At 39.6% G+C, this 21,901-nt stretch overlaps 1 protein-coding gene across 2 annotated transcripts in view; it reads left to right on the top strand.

Annotated features, from left to right (window-relative positions):
- Window positions 1-13,788, top strand: part of CALCR (calcitonin receptor) — a 154,616-nt gene extending 140,828 nt beyond the window's left edge. For both annotated transcript variants that reach the window (XM_054274019.1, XM_054274018.1), the window contains exons 12-13: window positions 4,838-4,879; window positions 10,647-13,788. In XM_054274019.1, coding sequence (XP_054129994.1) covers window positions 4,838-4,879; window positions 10,647-10,868 — 264 coding nt within the window. In that variant the 3' untranslated portion in view covers window positions 10,869-13,788. The remainder of the gene's footprint in view (window positions 1-4,837; window positions 4,880-10,646) is intronic.
- The last annotated feature ends 8,113 nt before the right edge of the window (window positions 13,789-21,901 follow it).

Raw genomic sequence — 21,901 nt, 5'->3', positions numbered from 1 at the left:
GAGGTCCCAGGCTGTAAAGGGATTGGGGTGCTGTACTTCCATCAGAGGTTCTGCTACCAAGGGCCATTACCCCAGCTTCTGACTTCTGACACTGGCCCGCAGGCAAAGGCCTCACAACAAAAAAAAAGAGTAGAAAATTAACTGCACGATACATCAGTTAGTCCCACGTATAGACACAGTCCCCCCACAGCTCTCAAACCAGCCCAGGGATGAGTAAGCCTCAGCTTTCAAGCTCCCTACACCAGCTGTCCCATTCTATCTCCAGCACCTGCAAGCCAGGTTTTTAGAGGCTGTCAGGTGCCATAAAATGGCACTGCCCCTGTGGAGGTCTGTGAGGGAGGGGTGGAGGAACAGCCCCGGAATCAACAGCAGGACACAAGCAGCTAAAGCTGTTCTTCTCGATCCCTTGGTGACTGAGGCTCTAAAAGTGTAATTCTACCTCTAATGAGAAATTAAAATGCTATTCAGCATAAGAGCCTTGGTTTTTATTGGCAAATGAGAAGGGATTTCTTTTCTGCTGAACAGAAAATAATCACTGTCTTTTTCTCCCCAAGTGAGATCCTTTGTGTGCCACTCAGCAGCTCCCAAGCAGCCCCTCATGGCTGCAGCACCCACCCTGCCAGGCAGGAGGATGCAGCTCAGAGGTGCCTGGTTTAGTACAAGGGTATTTTGAATCTTTAAGGCCTGGGTTTGGACTGCATATATATCCGCACTGCCTCCAAGCTTTAAATTCAGCTCTCTGTGCAACCTTATACAGAATAAAATTAACCCATTTAAAAGTAGCCTGTTAAAAATAGTGAGAAATTTCAAAGTATTTTAGAAGGTATTCATTCCATCTGTTTCTCAGTTTAAAAGGAAATAAATATCCTCTATAATGCCAAACCAGGCAGAAATATTTTCTCCTTCTGTTCAAACTTAAAGTTATAGGACTGTTTTTGACAACATAAGCATTTTTTCTTTATCTTCTGTTCTTTTTTTTCTCTTTGAATTATTAGTAGTTCAAAAGCTTTTCAATATTTTAAGCCAATTAAGGTTAGGGAAAATATATTTTGTAAGCTGAATATAATGAAGTGCCAATTTTATATGAAACTTTCACGCAAAAAATGACAGTAATGAAATCTCCATAGGGAGCAGGAGAAGCAAAGCATGAGCTTTGGTTGATGGGATATTGCTATCATTTTCCTGCTGTCTTCAGCCCTCTCACGACAATCTCCCCACCTCAGTGGCAGCAGAAACTGCACAGACACGTTCTTTGCTTTGCTTATTTTTTTCATGTAACATAAATTAACAATTCATAACGCAGTCATTTACCTCAGAGATGCTGTATGGGTGTGCTGTGAATGAAGGTGGTGAGAAAAGCACTGCTGTTTTTCTCAAAGCTTTTTATCTTTGCCAAAATGAGAGAGGTGGGAATGGGATGCACTTCTACGAACAACCTCAGCGATGCTTTTCTTTATTTTTTCTTTTTTTTCCTTTTGTTTTCTTTTTTTCTTTTGTTTTTTCTTTTGTTTTTTTTTTTTTTCTTGCTGTCCATTCAGCTCCAGAAGTGAGAAGTAAATGGACATAGAGCAAAGTCCACATAGAGAATCAAAAACTGATTTTTATACTATCACCACCTGTACATTATCTTCTAATATCAGTAATGAATATATGACCCCACTAAAATCTTATCAGCCACACAGCGTATGGTTGATTAGGTTAGGGCCCTGGACATGGTCAGGAACAGCAGGAATAAGTGCACCTATATATGCTTTCTTGGTTTAATGGAGACATAAGCTCAAATAAAAAAGTAAAAAGAAGTATGAGAAACCTATGTAAATTTGTATTATCTGCAATGGTATTTTTTATTTGTTCATTTCTAACCTGAGTAAATTACTCAAACTTCTTTTCAAGACACTCATGTCTTCTAGGACAATGAGATACAAATTAAATACTTGTCAAGCAAAGAATTCACTTAGACCAGTATAGTCACTTAAACACTGGAAAAAACTCAATACAGTGTTAATAAAATAAGGTAGTGAAAGTCTGAGAGCTGCTGTCTCTGGACAATCCCTATGGCATGATTCAGCTGAAAGCCACATTCATTTTTCTTCATGTAGTTTCAGAAATAAAGAATTTCAGAAGAAGTCATTAAAGGCCCTTATCCTAAAATAAATATATTCTTCATTTCCACTTTCAAGACCACAGCCAACATTATCTTGCTGGGAGCAGACAATATATCACAGGTTAGTTTAACAACTCCACACAGTGGCAGAGAGCTATAATTGACTTAGACATTTCATCCTCAGCAAGAGTTGTATCCTGAGCAAAAACCAGTAGCAGTTAGAGTTTGGAAGATATGTGTCAAAGAGAAATGAGAAATAACCCATGGGCTTTAAATTAAATAATTAAACTACATGCAATCTGTCACATGTTTTAATAGATCCACTCTAGAATCATGGTCATCCCAAGCCCTCCTGGCTCCAGACAGACAAAGCTGGTGTCAGCTACTGAGATCTCTGCAGCTTTACAGCTGAAGATAACAATAGCCCTCTGAACTTGGGGCAAAACTTTATGGATAAGAAGAAGAACTAGAACTAGAACTAGAAATATAGAATTAGAAATAGAAATAGAAATAGAAATAGAAATAGTAGAAACAGAAAGAGAAATAGAAATAATAGAAATATAGATGGTAGAGTCCAGAGGGTCATGGCAGGTGGAAGAAGAGCAATGCGATATACATGGAACAGAGTACAGAAAATAATTTCTTTAGCCAGAACATGTACAACATGCATGGTCTCAAAATAACAAGCCAGGTGTGCTTTCAGCTAACTCAAAACTAGAAGAGAAACTGAAAGGGATATGAGGCATCACTCCACTTTCCTCTTTAGCTTTTCTGTCTGAAGTTGACTAGAGAAAGCATTAGTTAAGGGAACTACACTCTTGAATAGCAGAAAAGTGGAGCAATTGCAGGATGTAACAGAAGATTTCCAATTCCATGCAGGAATTGAAATGGAAAATGGCTTTATTTTAATAGTTCAGGTTCAGTTTCTGTCTTTAGGTAAACTAAGGTTCCCACATTCCCCCTAAACACTCTCACTGAAGAGCAAACTTGAAAAAATTTCTCAGCCTCTATCTCTCTCCCCCTGCTTCTTTCTCTCCCCATGCTGTCTTCTGATTTCCCACATCTCATGTATGCCAACCCTGAGCATCCCTGCTCCCAGAGGAGATCCAGATCCATCTTGTTTGCCATTGTGCCTGACTGCTGCTGGTGAAACCACGTTTAGCAGAGCCCTGCTGCCAGGGTGCCCAGTGCAGTCCAAGAGCAGAGGTTGTGCCCAGCTGTGCACAGCTCAAACAGCATCAGTACAGGCTCCAAGGAACTGGTGCGTTTTCTAACCTTGCAAAAATTTTGATTTAGGAGTGTCTGGTCAGGCAAAGTCCTGCTTTAGAACTGTAAGGTTTTGTTTGAATTTGTGGAGCTTCTCAGCTCAAAATTTATGGACAAGCTCTTGTGTATTTCTCACTGTATGGTGGGATTTGAGTTTTTTGAAAATACTCACTGCTTTGCCGAAATATTAAAAGAAACTTTTATTTCTCACTATGCCTACCCTTCATCCTCAACCAAAGTGCTGATTCATGTTGATATTTGAATTTATGTAAAATTAAAAGTCCTGCATCAGAGAAAATCTATTCAAGAAAAATAATTGTCAGTATTGAAGTGGTCAGCACTTGTCCAAACCAGCCTGTGTATCTCTATACAAGCATTTAGTTAAAAAGTGATTCCTTACTCTGTTTGTGGTGCAAAATATGCATCTGAGAGTCCAAGGCATTTTGCAAAACATTATCTACAATTCAGCTGGTAATCATTTAAATGAAGGTTTTATAGAAAAGATACAGCTGTAAAGCTCTTCAAAGCAGCCCTTGGGAACATAAGCTGCATTGCAGTTTTCCCCTCAATTTCACAAACTACCATACATTTAGTTTATAATAACTGCTTTAAGTAATTTAAAATTAAAGCATTTGGCTCCCAGTGATGCTATGTAATGCTATTTTAATAAGACTAGGACATGGACCAGTGTAACCACATAATCCTGAATGGCAGGCTCTCTGTGCAGGAATTTTCTCATTAATTTCACACTTTGCCGTCTCATATTCCTGCCTTGGCCCTGTTTAATCTTATGGCAGGAGTGAAATTCTATTTGAACAACTCTGGTGATGATGAAATTAACTTAAAGCCATTTACAACCAAGCTATGATGTGCACTTTTTTCTGCCTCCCTACCCTCTAACTCGTGTGCTGTGGTAGATTTTTTCCTTTTTCTGGTCACTTAGACCTCGTCTCATATCTTCTCCATCCATACAAACATACCAGTTCACTTATCCTGACATACAGTTCAATTTAAACCTTCCTGGGACAGCTGGATTCTCTGTGTCTGGCACTTTTGACTGGAGAGCTACGCTCTGATGAGTGAGTGACAACATATAGGACAAAATTCCGCTGCCATCTCTTCAGCAAAATCAGTGGCACTGTGGTTCTCCTCTGTAAGCAAAATACATATCTACCTTTTATTTTCCTTCTCTACATCTCTTATATATCAATAACTTCATAGCCATAACAGATAATCTATAAAATATAGTAATGCTGGACTGGGGGTGGGGGGGGCACAGTAAAACATTATGAAAAGACCACAAATCCATTTAATAGCACACCTGTGAAAGATGGGGAATGTCTGTGGTCTGTGACGCAGAGGAAGTGGACTAATGTTTTTATCTTGTATCCATCAAGGCCAAATTTCCAAAACATTATGAAGTCTATGTATTCTGATCCCTAAACTCTTTTCTTTTCCTTCTCTTAGGGCTTACTTGTGGCTACCATATTCTGCTTCTTCAATGGTGAGGTAAGTACATGAAATGCAGAAAATGAGCAGAACTTGTAAAATAGTCATCCTGCTGTTCATTAATGCAGATGTGAAGCATGTCGCACTGCAAACTTTGGAACCACACCAAGTTGCTTTTACTCTCTGCACACAAGCAGTGGTGTGCATTTCTGACAGCTCTGTGCAGAGTGTGACGAATATCCCTGAGCAGATCAATCAGCTCTGTTACCATTACAAAGCAGATGGCACCTAGTGAGGTACAGGCATGACACTCTGACCCTACTGGTCAAAACCCTGCAGGTTTGAGATGGAGGTCTAAGTAAAGGTGAAAAATGCTTTACACCCCTTCCTGCCCCAGAACAGCAGGAAGGACCACAACACTCAATAAGAAGCAGAGAAGGCATTCAGAGATCTGTCTGAGGAATGCAGTGGGGAGCTCAGGCCAGAGCCATGGCAAATCCATCCCTGGCAGCACTGTCAGAGGTGGAGGAGTGCAATTGCTTGAGCTCCTTTGAGGACTAGCAGTGGCCTTTTTACAGTCAATGTTTCTTGTGTAGCAATTGAGAAATAAAAATCCTTAAGGCAAAGATCTCTCCCAATCTCTTACAGCTGGATCATATATATGAATATACATCTACAATGGGTTTTAGATCCACTTTACTACTTCTTTTTTTTTTTAACAAAAAATAACATGTTAAAATATGTCAAGAACCATTTAAAGTTCTGCAGTAAGAATTTTTCCAAAGATGGTTGGCAGAAAAAAGCTTTTTCAACACATCAAGAGCATTCAACTGTAGCGAAATAAAATATCATATATCTTAGCAAAGCTAGGAAGTCCATTAAAATGTTCACTTTCAATCCAGAGCAGATGAATTAGATACAGAACAAACTTTGTGATGCTAGCACTCAGTAAATGAAGAGAGACATTTGTGCTCCTGTTTATCCCTGTATATTATTAGAAACCAGCAAATTTCATGTAATGACGTGACCACGCTGATGTTTTGATAGAGACTGGAAGCAGGCTATCTTATTGATAAGGTGTTACTGGCTGATTTGATAACATTCAGGACAGCAGAGAGTATTAAATTCTGCCACCATTTGTCAACATCTCTGTACATTTGCCTCTGGTTGGCTCCCTGTGTAAATGTACAGAGAAACTGAAGAATAAAATAGACAAGAGGCCTCAGCTGCAGTTCTGTAGCATGGCTCCTCAGGAGGCACGACAGAGAAGGGCAAAATGTGAGCAGCTAATCACAGCACAACCTCACACAAAGTGAGAGCTGTAAGATCACACTACAGAGGTTCACAGTTTCATGCATCCAACTAAAAAAAGTTAAGACATGCACAACTCTTTTCCAAACACATTTCTGTCCCCAGTATCTGCAGGCTACTATCACCTTTCTCCCTCTGCTTTACTGTCATCACTCTGACACAGCTGAATATCCATGCCCTAGAAACAAAGACAAACTTCTGATACTCCCTAGTATGGAGGACCTAGAAGAAAGTAGAGGCCAGTCAGGCAGCTTTTGAAGCATCCTCTGCCTATAAGAGTGACTGCATCACTGTGTACAACCAGTTCTCCAGTGTCCCCTCCAAACAACGTGCTACCTCAAAATCCTGGTCCTGAACATTGCCTTCTTCACTCCTCCCAGTGCGCCCTGCTTTTTTTTCAGATTAGATTTTGCAAAAAAATTCCCTTTATATTTTATAGCTTTAGTGCAAGAGGTTGATTCTCCACCTCTAATGAGAACACCCAGACTTGTCCAGATTAAAGGTCGTAGCAATGTTAAAAATGAGGAAAGGTCACAACAAAATGCACCGAAAACATAAAGTATCTTAAAACACATTTGTTTCTTAGTTTCATCAACTAGCTCTAATTCCAAAGTACTTTTGGCAAAGCTACAAAGTCAGAAGAGCATGCCCACTTTTACAATCCCAGGGATACAATTCTCAAAGTATGCACTAAGGAATACATCTGAAGCATCTGCTTGCCAATATGCATGAATGATCCTTGGTGGAGCAGCTGATCAGAAACATGGATCAAAGTCAGGCAGTAAAAACAAATGACTGCGAGGACACAGGTTTCTCAGACTTGCTGAGAGTGGTTTTATTGGTGCTTGGGTACTTTGTAATTGTACAATTGTACATTGTAATTTGCGATTGTACATTGTAATTTGCAATTGTACAATTGTACATTGTAATTTTTGCCATTTTCAAAATCATTGCATCTGCTTCAGATTTGCAGATTGTCAATGGCAGGAGTGCTGGAAAACCCTCTCATTATTTTCTTCCAGAAAATTTTATTTAGGGAAGCTTTTATTAGAATTTCCCATTAAGGTGAGCAGTGTCAAAGATGACACCTCTCTAACACAGACTCAAGACAGTTTGGTGCTACTTGCAGCAGCACATTACTCATAAACACCAGCAAAGTTCATGTACTAGACTAGCTGGGCTGGGCTGGGCCAGGAAAGGATGAAAGTTTTGTGATCCTTTCTTCCCATTTATTTCTGCAGTTACACAATCTATAGATATATAAGGCACAAAACCTACAGAAAAACAGCAACAGACTAATGCCAAGCTGCTTTTAGAGCCCTCTAAAGGGAGCATTAATATGAGTTTGACCAAGGAAACTGAGTTAATTTCCCTCAGTCCTGGTGTATGCAGAAGTACACAGACCAAAGACACAGTCTGGTCTTCAGCCATGATATAAGATTGTTTCCAAGCTGCTGCATACATCTGCTGCCATAGAGGCTAAAATTATTTCTCATGAGAAAATTTAGTGTGGGGCAAGGAGATTAATTTTAGTACTGCAGAAGCTTGGCTAATCTGGGATTTACTTTTTTCCTACTGGAACATTTAACTTCAAGACTGAAACACATGAAGCTTAGCCAGGACAAACAGTGCTAAACTCAGAACCACTTCAGTGTGTTTTATAGTGCATTCATCCCTACTGCCTCACTAACCTCACTTTAGTACCATGAGCCCATCTATAGAAATAAATCTAAACATAATAATAAAAAAGCTATACTAATGTCTGCATTCATCTGGAAGAACACATAAACAATGTTTGGTTTTTTTACTTTTGAAATGAAAAGTCTTCTTGTACATTTTCATATTAAATCTTGGTGTCCAGTAGAACTGCAGTTTCTCTATCCAACAGCAACAGTTTTGTACAGATAATACAAGGTCTCTGCAAAAGCCTGCTCACCAGACCACATTTTCAAGCCTGGGATTGCTTCTAGACTGCAAGGCTGGACAACAGAATGGAAAGTCTATTTGGGGAAAAAACAGCCATGTCACTTCTATGTCAATGAGGTGTGAATGGCTAATAGAGAACAGAAAAACCTTTAAAGTCTTGAAGACCAGAGTAAATAAACTTGGGCTCTTCACTGCTTCAGTGGTTGCTTTCTTTTATCTGCCATCACAGTGGAAAGCACGGCAGGCATCACCGTGTGCCTTGTGGTCCCCAGGTGCCTCCTCAGTCATTAATACATCGTGGCTGTGCATGTGATTTTCAGTAATGCTGCTTACATATTTAAAATCCATGCCTGAATGGTTTTTGTTGGCACTGAGTTATGATCATCTGAGATTCTTGGAATGGTGGCAGAAAATTAGCTTAACAAGTTCTACTCAAATGCAGCAACTTGTACAATCCATTATTCATTTGTGGACAGATCCTTTTGCACAAACAAGCAGTTCAGCAGAGAACAAAAAAAAAAAAAGATGCTTTGACCTTGTGCTCTCTCTGCTCTGTGGAGCCTTTTAGACCTTTATAATTGCACTTCTGATCATGGGCTGAACTGGAAGGGATGTGGCTGCTGTCTACCCATCACACATATGGCGTAAGCATCACTCTCTCTGAAGAAGAAAATGATAAACTCCTCATGACAGGCCCTGTAAGACTCAGGAACATTGTTCTTCCCTCTCCAGCTAACCACACTATCATCCCCAGACCCATGGCAGACTCCAGTTCAGCTGAGAGCAGCTGGGGAGCTTATCAGGATCTTCTCACCTGCACAGCAGCTCCTCTCCCCATGCAAGAGTGATCAAAGCCTTGGGGTCTGTGCAGGGAGCAAGGGAAGGAGAGGGCTAGAAAGGAACAGCAAGTCTCTAAGAGCAGGCTCTTGCTGCCTCCACTGGAGATGCTGACATGAATCCAAATGGATGAAGTGCTCTGAAATGCAAACATGGCCAGCCTGGGGCAGAGGTGAGGGCCAGAAGGGCACAGTGGCTAGGGACTGTGGTGCAAGGGGGAGAGAGGTGGCTGTGGGCAGGCAGAGCCACTTGCACACACAAGGTTTCTGCATTATCCTCCTTGTGTCTGCCCCAGATGCCCCATTGAGACATGGAGAAAGTCACTGTCCTGGTGCTTCTGAAGATTTCTTCTTCCAGTCCCTCCCTATAGCTTTTGGGGTAAAGCTAAAATATTCATACTGTAACATCAGAAGGCAATTTTAAAGTGACTAAAACCTTTACAAAGTTTAACTCATGTAATATTTCTGTATCAAGTGCTGCCATTGCATTATTTTTTGACCCAGTAATTCTTTCTTACTAATAAACTTGGGTGATAGTGTGATAAAACATCCCCACATGCAGCTATTTCATTTTCATTCTCAACATTGGCATAGTAAACCTTGCTCAGAGCCCAAGTAATTAAAGTTCCATTGTGACCATATCCCTTTCCTGCACTGGATACCTAATTAAACTCCACAGAGCCATTTGGTTTTTTCCTTTATGTGTAAGGAGAAGGTGAATAGCAATACACTCTCCAAATGACAGTGCCCACCTCAGCAGGACCACAGAAACTTTTAGACTCCTGTCATCACAGTGCCTTACTTGCACCTGCCTTCCTCTGGAGGAGACGGTCATTTGCATCAGATTGTTGTGCCAAACTGCTGCTATTCTCACTTTGTGTTGTTCAGAATCACTGATCTAAACAAAAAGGGCCAGGATTTGCCCAATTTCCGCTCATGTCACAAAACTATCAAGAGCTGTCATGCATGTACATGCAGCTGGAGAAGTCCTTCTTATTCCTTGGCAAGACTCAATAGTTTAAATAATTTCCTAATACTATGTATAACACCACTCCTAATGTAAGTGTTGAATAAAATATCTTATTCTTAGCAGATGACTGTTCAACAGTTGAAATCCTCTATGCTATGCAGAGGGCCATAACCATTCTATATTTTGTGAGCACAGAACCTGTTCTTAAATTACCAGAATAAAATCTCTGTTTAGCTGTCCTGATCCTCTAACTCTTTCTACAAAATTATTCCTGGCAAGCTCATGAAGTGTACTTACACTTTGCCATTCATGGCAATTCTCATTACTCAAGGCTGAGCTTCTTCAGGTATCAAAATGCATTACGCATTTCAGAGGCAGCATCAGCCTTTTTCCTTTCCTTTCCTTTCCTTTCCTTTCCTTTCCTTTCCTTTCCTTTCCTTTCCTTTCCTTTCCTTTCCTTTCCTTTCCCTTTCCTTTCCTTCCCTTCCCTTTCCTTTCCTTTCCTTTCCTTTCCTTTCCTTTCCTTTCCTTTCCCTTTCCCTTTCCCTTTCCCTTTCCCTTTCTGTCTCAGGTGTTTGTATTACAACAATACTATATTATTACACAATATTACATATTCTTGTGTAATATTGCATATAAATATATATTGTATATACGTATTATATATGTATACATTGTGTATATATATAATTATTATTTATATATACATATATATAAAATGTTATTGTACAATACAATGTTATTGTATTTGTTGCCTCGCTGTAACAGAGTGTTTCCCTGGCAGGTGCAAGGAGCTCTGAAGAGGCAGTGGGCGCAGTACAAGACGCAGTGGGGCCAGCGGCGCCGGGAGCATTGCTCCACGCGATCTACCTCCTACACGGCCACGTCCATCACTGAGGTCCCTGTGTACCTGTACCACCACGATGCCAACAACGAACACTTGAATGGCAGATACGCAGAGGACTCTGAACTCGTTGCATTAAAATCTGGAGACACGTCTGCCTAGCTCAGCACCAGCTGCTGCAAACACATTGTTTCATGTTCTGCTTGTGAGGAAATTGGGGAGAAGGGTGGGAGTGTGGAAATCCAAGATGCTGTGTCAGAGTGCAGGCCCAGGCCAAAGGACACATCCTATTCAAACCACATCAACCTCTGACAGCAATGATGTAGAGGGAGTGCGATGCAGACCTGGAATAGCATTTCTTCCTGTGCACTGCAGAAGGGCGTGAACATGGACCTGCCCACCAGGCTCTGTAATCTCCACATCTCCTGATACCTGTATGAAGTGACCATCTGACATTTGTAACAGCCCCACGTAGCCAATAGCAAAGAAAGAACCAGAATGTGGCAATTGGAAACTTTCAGCACTTTTTGCTTTTGGTACTTTTCATTAACACTAGATTTTAAACCATCAACTTTCACAAAGTGTAACTGACTTAGAGTAATTTATTTTTCCCTTTAGATTCGCTTGATGACTGCCTAAAAGATTTTACACATTGCAAGAAAAATCAACCATATGAACAACAGAAGGACATTCCAAAGTATTGAAATATTGATGCTTTCCAAAGAATGCCACAAAATAATACCATCCCCAAAGGATACTCCAAAATATTATCATCCCTTTAGCAGGGGCATAAAGCAAATTAAGGTGAAATAGTCATTGCATACCATGATCTCAAACACCCTCAGAGATACAAATCAATTTTTCAGGCTTAATGACACAAATCCTGAAGGCATCTCAGAATAGATTTCATTTAACAATACTGGTAGTTCAAGAATATGTATTTATAGGAAAAATTGTCACCCTATTACTCTCCCCAGAAACTCATCATTAAGACACAATTCTCTCACTCTGAATAAGCTTTGAAATTAGTTTGGGAACTATGTTTTATTTAATAGACGTTCTGAGCTGAGTGCTAGATGAATGCTTGTCTCTGTTATAAATTTGTTATCATGGCAGAAAATGCTCCTATGAAAGAAATCAGGAATCAATACCATAGCCCAGGAAGCATCTGCTTTTAGAATATGGTTGCTCTCCTGAGTTCCTAATTATTACATAGTCTTGCCAAAACCTTTATAATCTATTTCTGCTTCTATTGAAATTAGCACACAAATCCCTGTTAATTTGGATGAGCAATGAACAACTCTCTTCAGTGTTCAGGAATGAGTTACACAATACAGTTCAGTGTAGACTTCAAAAACATGAGGCCATTTCCTCCACAGTGATTTGAAACCATTTTTAAATGTTGTATCCAGCCAGGCTGAATTTCCTTCCCTGACACAACCAGACTCTAAGCTTTACCCTCAATTTGTAGATTGTAAATGGAGAAAAAATGTACGTGTCTGGTTACATGAGTCACCACCTCCCTGGAAAAGTCCCCTCCAGGAGTGAGTTCATGAGCCAGAGCTGTAAAGCCAGCACTGTGAAAAGGGACCAGATTCACCCTGTCCATACATGAGGCAATGCCTTGCAGGCAGGGAGGCTGCTCTGTTTTCACCACCAGCACACCCACCAGCTGTGCACCATGGCACATTGTCCCCAGAATGAGGAGGAAGCTGCCAGCTCTGCCACTGTAGAACAAAGGAGGAGCTGGGGAACAAGAAGGAGCTGTCTGCTGGCTGTGCAGATCACCACACGGTCAGTCCAGCGGAACACTCACAAGAAAACACCATCGTGTGTGCTTGTTCAAGCCACATACCTACTTTTCAGACTTCAAGGAATACAAAGACAGTTATTTTTTCAAACAGTATTTCTCATATTGTTGTTTCTACTTTCACCAGTGAACAATACGAAATGGAGGAACCAGTTGTTAAAGACAATAAAGTGGCTGTGCTACGAATCTGTATTATTCTGAATAGCTTTGGGGCACACTGCACTTCCCAGGAGGGCTGCAAGAAGGCATTCCTGCTTTCTAAAGACACAAATGAGCTGATTGTAAAAGAAATGTGAATAATATAGAGAGTTTAATAATGAACATGTCAGTTTTAATAATGTAAAGTTTACAACATGTAAGTGCAAGTTGTTCCACAGTCAGCTACGTTCATGTAGATGTACAAAATGGAAATGCTTTACCATTATACTGATTGTTTTCTTTCTTCAATAGTGATATTTTCTTGCTCTGTTTAGTAGAGTGCTCTGAAAAGTCACATTCAGAATCTGAGGTTTAGGATATTGTTTGCAGCTTTGGTGTTCTTGTGTCAGTCTTTATGGAAGTTTTGGTTTCAGTCAAGGGATGATGATTTCACAAAAATATTGGTAAAACATACACACTGACTTTAGGGCTGTCATCACACTTGGGTTTTGCAGGAAAGGCTGAATTTTAAAGGTACTTACTGAGTAATTTCTAATCAAAATATTTTCCAATGGGAAATGGTATTTTTCTTCATCTCAACATGGTTTGAAATGCCATAATTGCACACATAAAGTACATTTTATTCTCTGCTTTATAAATAGCACCATACACTAGTGACAATAATATTGAGAATGCCGATACAACCTCAATAATTCCAATTATGACAGTAGGCTGATTTGACTCAAATAGATTTCACAAGAACAGCAGAAACATATAATTAATGTATCAGTGTATCAAAAAGTATGGAAGGAGCTGACACTTGAATCAGCGGATTTTAAGAGGAAAACAACCTCACATTTATCACCTCTGCAGTATCTGCTTCCTCTCAAACACCACACTCAACACATGAAAACCCAGTTTAGTGAGCATTTGCTCTTGCAGAAGGTTGTGTGTGGTTGCTCTGAGCAACCAAATCTATCAGGAAGATAGATTTAGATGGATGCTGGTTGTTATGCTTTATGAGATACAGAAACACAGCACAAATTAAAATATTTGTTGTGGCATGGGATGTTGAAAGTAAGACTTGATTTTTATTTTATTTACTTAATAAATATATTTTATCTGAAATAAAACAGCAACAAAAGTACAACAGGAAATTTTCTGTGTATTAAAATTGTTAGCAATAATGCTACCTCAATTAAAACACTACAGAGTGCTCCCATAGCAAAATAACTCTGCTTTAGGATAAGAATAATCCCACAAAAGTGGTGAATTTCTGTTCTCTTCTCCCATTCTTTGCCAGCCTCAATAAACAAAATATGAGGAGACTTACAAAGATGGATATCTGAAACACTGAAAATGTGAAGGTGACTACATTTCCACTGCTACGAATTTTCAAAATTCGGTGTGTCTGTGAAGCTAAATACTGCGCAAAAATTTGAGGATTTGTAACCTAAAGGCAATTGCATTGAAACAGTAATTGATCCCAAGCTAATGAGAATCTGCAGTGTGAACATGCCCTCTCTGCTCTCTACACAACTTTTTATGCATTTCCAGATGGATCCCAAATCTGTATTTAGGAACCCCTTTACTGAGAATTCAGAGCATAACTGAGAAAATAAAGTAAATCTCAGCATGACAAATGCAGATCAGCATGTTGCCCTCATCCTAATAAAGAACAGCTGTTTTTACCTGTGAAATCAAATGCTGAGAAGGCTCCCATTGCTGAGCATGTCCTACTGCTGCAGGAAAAGGGAGAACTGGGGTAAAATGACTAACCAGGTTGTGGTACTGTGAGTCTCACTAGACACAAATCAGCACGGTCAGCACTGGGGATGATTTAGGCCCAGCTCACCTGCCTTGGCAAAGAAACCATTTCAGTGACCTGAATTCCTGTCAAAACTTATTTTCCATTATTTCATAGCAGCAAAGATGAGCAGCTGCTGGAGCAGGAAGGTATTTAACTCTCCCTATACGCAATTTAAGATTTTCTTCATAATCCAATTTCAGGACTTCACAAGCCTATCTTTAAAAGCAACAATTACCTTCAGTCAATTTTTAAAGGACATCAGCATTGATTTTAAGACTCTGGTCCCTTTTCTCTCACTGCAAGCAAAAGCAGCTTTGAGAAGGGGCCACAAAGGTTAGTTTGTGTAATGCACAATGTGTGCCCATGTGTGACCACATGCAACTCTCCCACACCCAAGTGCTGGAGATGTTGGTTTGCATAATATGGTCAAAGAGATACAGCTCCTTCCCTCATGTTCTTTGCATTTCTCTCCCCCTCAGTATCACTATCATAAGATGTGTTTATTTCCCAATCTGTGCTTTCTACGTATTTTCAGGAGAAACCTTTTTCTTTTACAATTCACAACTTATGCTAACTTGCCAAGATGTAATCACCAAAATCAGATTGGAAAATATATATTTTGATCCAAACCAGGTTATAGAATTCAGGTGCTTGGCCCACACTGTTTTTTAAAAACTACCCACTGAAATTATGGAAATGGTAGGTGCAGATTTAAAACTAAGTTAAGGTTAAAGTCTGAGCACACAAACCAAGTATCTTCAGAAGCTGAGTAACATCTTTTTTACTTTTGACAGAATACAATCTTGTTATTTAAACACTTTTTAAAAAAAAATAGAAAAAATCTAAACAGATCTTGTGAAGTTGAAAGTTATACAAAAGGCACCAAAAAACCACAACCGTCTGGAAAGCCTAGATAGCATGCATACATATGAATATATGTACAGTAAATTATCGTAAGATATGTGTTCAGGTAGACAGTGACCCATCATCCCAAAATGAACAAAATCTAAGTCATGAGTGGGAGAGGCTGCAGGTCAGAGAAGACTTGTAGCATCCAGTAATTGCCTTTATGCTTTCTGGGGACTCCATATGGAACACAGACAACCAGGGTCATCCATCATCCCACACCCATCCCAGATGTGCTCATGATGGGAATGACCAGGACCAGAGACACTGGCTGCACTGCATTTCTCAGCTTCAGAAACCAGCACTGAGCTGATGAAAGGAGCTGACTGGGAGATGAAAAGGAGCAATCTCTTTTCCAGCTGCATGGTAATGCTGGGTTATCTCCTTAGCATAAAATCCACTGTTGTGGAGAGGATTGATCTTTGACCAGGCAGCTCCTTGGTATGGAAAACATTTTAATTTCACTTTACTCTCGGTAACACAGCAGCAATTCTCACTGTCTTCAGCAGTGTGGCTAAAGGCAGGACTTCTCCCTCTCTGATTTTAGAGGTTATCTAAACATCTAACTAATACTGAAAATGCTTGGTGTAATACAGTATCACCAGCATATCTGACATCAAAAATCCTGGTTCATCTGTATTATGCTACGTATAGGCTCCTTAAGCTTGCAAGATACTATTTTTATATTTGCCTTGGTTTTTCTAGTAAAATATTTGTTCTCTATTAGCACCACGTTTATACACGTTAAATGTATTTGACAAACTTCACTGATTACTTGGCCACTAACATATATTTCACTTGTTACATTTATAGGTATAGTTGCTTATATGAAAGTTTGGCATGTAGCAACTTCCAGAAAATCAAAATATAAAAAATGCAAAAGGCCCTCCCAGTCCATGCTGACCATATAGAAAACCCTGAGAAGTGGAAACCCCTTGTATCCTACTCTCCTCTCTTATTTCCTAGTTATTTCTTTAGTTTTGAGCAAAGAGGACAAATGTCTTAGTTCCCTTAATTGCAGAGACAGCATTGCCAGTATAGGCTTCCACATGGCAGGAATTTACATAAAACAGCTGCCTTTAATGAGTGCCACTCTACAAATGGTCAGAGTCCATATTCTGCCTGCTGCAGACTTTGCAGGCAAGCTTAACAAGTTCAGGCCCATGACAAATGAAGAGGAGATAGCTTAACAAAAGTTTCTTCTTATTATACTCTCCTAAAGGCTTTTTTCTTCTATTACCTTTTAGCATTTAGCAAATATTTAACTCCCAAGGGCCCAGCCACCATGCTCATGATTGCCTCTCCAGCAGCAGGAGGGAGCTGTCCCTCTGGGGAGGCTGCAGCTTTGAACTGGCAGCACTGTAGAGTCTTCATAAGAATTATGGTGAGAGCGTATCCAACACAAAGTAGCCTTCAATTTGGGAAAAAAAAGAGACTTTAGAGATTTTTCCTTTTAATCCTCTGTTGTAAAATTTCTTCCCTATGGGAGATTCCTTGGGAAGCCAGAATTAGAAAGGATGTAGAAGGACAAGAGGTCACTCCAGATGTGCCATCACCCACACAGGCACTGCCACATACATGATTAATAGTTTGTCACAACTTGTCATGTTTTGATAAATGCAAAAAAAAAACCCCAAAAAATAGACCATGTTTCTCATTTCCAGCTATAGCCCACGTAGAAGTAACTTGGTATCAACATTTTTTATACATCAGGATGTCATGAGTAAAGAGCTCTGTTTTTCAGACATTTGTTTTACACTACGCAAGTACTAACACTCTTCAGTGCAGAATGGTGTGTCAGTTACCAACAATGCACTTTGGCAAAAGCAGTGAATGCAATCAGGACAAAGAAATAAAATAAATATATTTGATGCTCAGCATATACAGTCATCACAAATTAGCAATATTCCTTCAGTTATCAAAACACATACAATAACATCTGGATAGAATTTAAAAGATCCCATGGGCACAGAAGAAGATTTCCCTTTTTGGTTTTGTTTTTTTTTTTTTTTTGTAATCTGTGTCTACATAGAATATTATAGGAAAGTTTTATGCAATTAATTTTTGTTGGGTGATGCTTGAAATGCATGGTTCACAAAATTCAAAAGGCTTGAAAATGCAGCAAGACTTCCCATGTTGACAAATCTGAGGCACATTTAGCAGTCACAAGTTCATTGTTGATGATTGATATTAATGAAAAGACAATTATAATTGTATCTTTTTTTTAATATCCCTCTCTTCATATACAAGCCAAGATATTCACTATCTGCTTTAGTATTTGCTACATAATGTACAGCCTTGTGTGCTGTTCCTAAGCTGCACTTTGGTCAGTATCTCTTTTCGAGAAGGTTTTCTACACGTGGTGAATTACAGCAAAAACATGAATGAAATCTCAGCCTTACTGAAATCAAAAGCATCAGCTGATTGAGTTCTGCCATAACAAGGATTTCATCCCTCACAGATCCTGTTTTCCCAGTATCAAAGGCTATTGATGGTTCAGGTAAAGGGGTGCTTGGGTGCTTGTAACATCTGTAACAGCCATGTCACCCACAGGGGCTGCAGATATGTGGGGCTGCTCTCATCTTTTCAGGCCATTCCCCCAAAGAGCTGTGGAGGTTGATCAGAGAGCAAGGCTGGAGGGAACAGTGCCGAAGTTAAGCCTTGCTCTGACATTCCCTTTCACAGTAAGTACAGGAAGATTTAGCTCTGGAAAGGGTTTTCAGAGACTCTGGAAATCTTGGTGTGCTCCAGCCCTTGGGTAAGGCAGTGCCTGGTGGGATCCATGTCAAGCTGAGTGCCAGTCATACACCCTTTATTTCACATGTTGCACAGAAGTGGTTTAGATGCAATTTCTTTGGTGTAGAACTGAACCTTTGGGAAATTCGGCTTTATGATAGGCTTATTTTTGCAATTAAAGTCAGACTCATTTCAAAATTGTTGGAATGTCTTCTCTTTAGATATTGTGATACAAAAGAACACCAAACCGCTAGTTCTTAAACAGTTCAATAACCCTCACTCCCCCAAAAGCTTTCTGAAAATCTCTGACAGCTCTGAGCTAGCAGAATAATAGCATTAAAGAAATACCTACTAAAATCAATCAAAAACCTGTGGTTAAGGCACTGGACTGCATGGACTCAGCAGACTTATGTTTGGGTCATGTCCCTGCCACAGACTTGCTGTGTGGTCCTAAGAAAAGGATTGCAAACCAGGTGCCAGACTCACTGAACCCACTGAAACTTCCACTGACAGATTTAGGGGCCTATACTCAAAACTGAGACTTTTCCTCCAAGCATGTTTTCATTGGTGAAAATTCCCAACCTGTCAGACCATTTTGTTATAGATGCATCTAAACTGTCTCTAAGCCCTAACCAATGTTCCTGTAAAGGTCAGTGAGGAAAAGCTGTCCCTTCATCTCTGCAAACAGCATATTCCTGACTGACCTGGCTTTCTATTTTCTGACAGGAAATTTGTACCAAAATCTCCTCCTTTGCAATAGTGCTCAGTCATGAGCACTAATTTCTAGTTTCTTCCCTCTGGTTAGTGAATTTTTTGAAATATTTAAAACATTTTAAAGAGTTACAGGGAAATATGTTCAACAATATTTTCTGAAAGAGGCCAGACTTAAGAGAGCCCTCTAGCATGTCCTGATGTAGAGACCACACACCATACATATATTTATACATTCACATATAATGCAGAATACCTGTGTAGGCTCTATACCTGTAGTTCCAGTGATCTGACTGGGGTTTAAGTGATGCAATTTCAGCTGTTGCTGGGCAGGGAGGTGATTCAGCTCCTATACCTGATGCAGTGCTCCAGCAACTCATTTGCTGAAAGGCGGCTACAGGGCTGAGGCATAGCAGATATATTGCACTTATGCAGCCTGGATATATTCTACATATTTATAAATGTCCATGTAGTTGAGACAGGTGAACCCTCTTCCATGAATAAGGTCAATATCCATATAAAAGCTAAAAAAGGAAAATTAAAAGAATGTAGCAAATGCATGTAACACAATAATGTACAGTATGTAACAGTACTATCTGCAAGCTTTGCTATCAACCTTTTGATGTTCATTTTCTCCATTTCTGCTGTAAAATTGCCTCTTTGTCTTCAACAAGGCAGTTTCTCCTGTGCCTACAACCAGTGACAAATTTACTGAGAAAGTCAAAATCTCCTTTTTGTCCCAATGACCTGATGAACCCACCTTTGTTTTTACAAGGGTAAAATGGATAGGCAAGGCCTTCCTGACCTGTGTGTGAATGCCAGCAGCCCTCAGAAAGACAAAACCTAGACTGGTTCACTAATACCAGGAATATCAGCTCTTCAGCAGAATTTAATTATTCTGAGGTTTTTGTCAATCTTCCAGGAGAGAGCTCCTTCTGAAGCAATGTTTCACTTTGGAGCAAGCATCACCAATTAGCAGTAGAGCCAAATAACATTAGGCAATTCTACCTGCATGGGACACTCTGGTCCTCAAATGCGTTCTAAGAATATTTTCATTCAGCCAAGGCACAAAACCTTTTAGTGGCACTTCCCAAATATAGTTGCATTTGTTATTTTGCTCAGTGCATTAAAAAGCTGCTCAGGAGGGTCTGGACAATTGCTCCCCATCAGATTCACTGGGCTGGCAAATGTATTTTACAGATAGATGCTTTCTTGGAATCAATTAAGTACCTGTTTAATGGAACCTTCTGTACCTAAACAACATCTGCAAGGAAATAGGAAGGAAACCTTTTTATTTTCATATTCCCTGGACAAATTATAAGATTAAAGGACTTTCATTAGCAGCTATGCATTATCTCCCTTAGAAATAGAAAGTCTTCCTCATCTAGGGTACAATGGCCCAAGGGAGACCAGAGTGTCTATCTTGGGAGGTGTTTTAATGACATTAGACAAAAATCTCAGACCTGATAGACAAGTACCAAACTGTTGTCTTTGATAATATCATGATAAAAAGTAATTGCTTGTTAACAATATTCCATTTTCAGTGTGGGAACTCTCCTCCAAATCTTCAGACATTTACTTTACTTCTGGAGGGGTGCTTCCTTCTCCTGGTACCAAAGTACTCATTGCCCATCAAAACAGATTTCATGTCCCCACAGGTACTTTCCCATAATGTTGCTTGCAGTTCTGAGCTGAAATGCGGAATAATGGTGTGTGTCAATGCAATTTAAAAGCAGCAGCCAAAAACGATTTTTCCATTTACAAATCAAAAACCACTCTGCTTCACACAGAACTTTGTACATTCCTCTGCTGTTTTCAGATATTGCTCTGAGATTCTTCTCTGCATGGCTCTTGAGTGTGAATGGATTTTGTAATGACAAAAAAATCCCTAACAAACTTTTTTGCTCATATGAATTTCAAGGACAGAGGTAAGGAATGGTTTGTATTCAGACTGTATGACACTGACATTTAGAATGGACATGAAGTCTTTAACATGTTTCAGCAACAGGGGAAGCCTAGCTATTCAAAGGTGTTTAAGTACCATGGATTTCTAAAATTTATTTAAGGATGATCTCAATCTTAGAAAATCTTCCCTCTGCCTCTGGTAGGTCAAATGTCTGGACTCTTGGTTGTTCTGCTAAGCATCACACAGTTTCACAATGCCACGTGGCACAGCTTGAAAAGGTTATCAATGTTCTGTCAGAGTAAAAATCTCCAAACCAAGACTCTGACCCTAATGATGTGACAATAAGGCAGTGAATACTTCAGCAAGTCTAAATTTAAGCCCCCAATTAATCTGCCATAGCAAGATGCATTTATAATAGGTCCATACCTCTATTGTGATTGCAGCCATTGCCCACTGCCCCCAAATAGCCACCTTATTTCCCCTAAAAGCCTAAACTATTCCTTTTCATTAAAGCCTTGAAAAACTCCCACTATTTCATACTGGAAAGCCTCTACCCTTTTGCCATTCTCCAGCTAATTTAGCATGAAATGAATGGGACATTCTACCTCTGATGGAAAGTGTGGTTTTGTCCTTCACTAGCAAGTACTCCAGCAGTAAAAGTTTTGGTTAATATCCATCAGCCGTCTTTAGGTTTGGAGTCCATCTCCACCATTTTTGTGTTGTGAGAGATCCAGAATAGACATGGACTAAGAGCAATTTTCCTGCAGTTTTCTATTTTCTCAAAACCAACTTTTGCTGGATGTATCACCTTGGAAAACATATCTGAAATCAACAGAGTTTTGCTATTTTTGTTACACTTCAAAAAACATAGCTCATTGGATTCCTCAGGAAACATACCTGATTAAAGCCAAGTTTTGGTGTAGTCAAATTAGAAGCAGCTGAAATATTAAACCGAAATTTCCAAGATGGAAACTACAATAAGCAAAATATAATGCTGCACTTGGTAGTAAGAAAAACTGGGATTAAAGTGGAGCTATGATGGACTATGGTGGTAGAATATACATATTCTAGTTGCATTTTTGTGCAGAATTCAAAATGAAAAATTCATACCAGAATCACACTTTGGACATTTTCCTTACAGAAGAACTTTTCATTTCTTCATCTGCATATTTCAGAAA

Source organism: Melozone crissalis, unplaced genomic scaffold (genome assembly GCF_028551555.1).
Source record: "Melozone crissalis strain CALT ecotype California unplaced genomic scaffold, PUWL_Pcris_2 ptg000016l_1, whole genome shotgun sequence".
Lineage (NCBI taxonomy): Eukaryota > Metazoa > Chordata > Aves > Passeriformes > Passerellidae > Melozone > Melozone crissalis.
The sequence above is the reverse complement of the archived record's forward strand: the minus strand, read 5'-3'. Positions and strand labels throughout refer to the sequence as shown.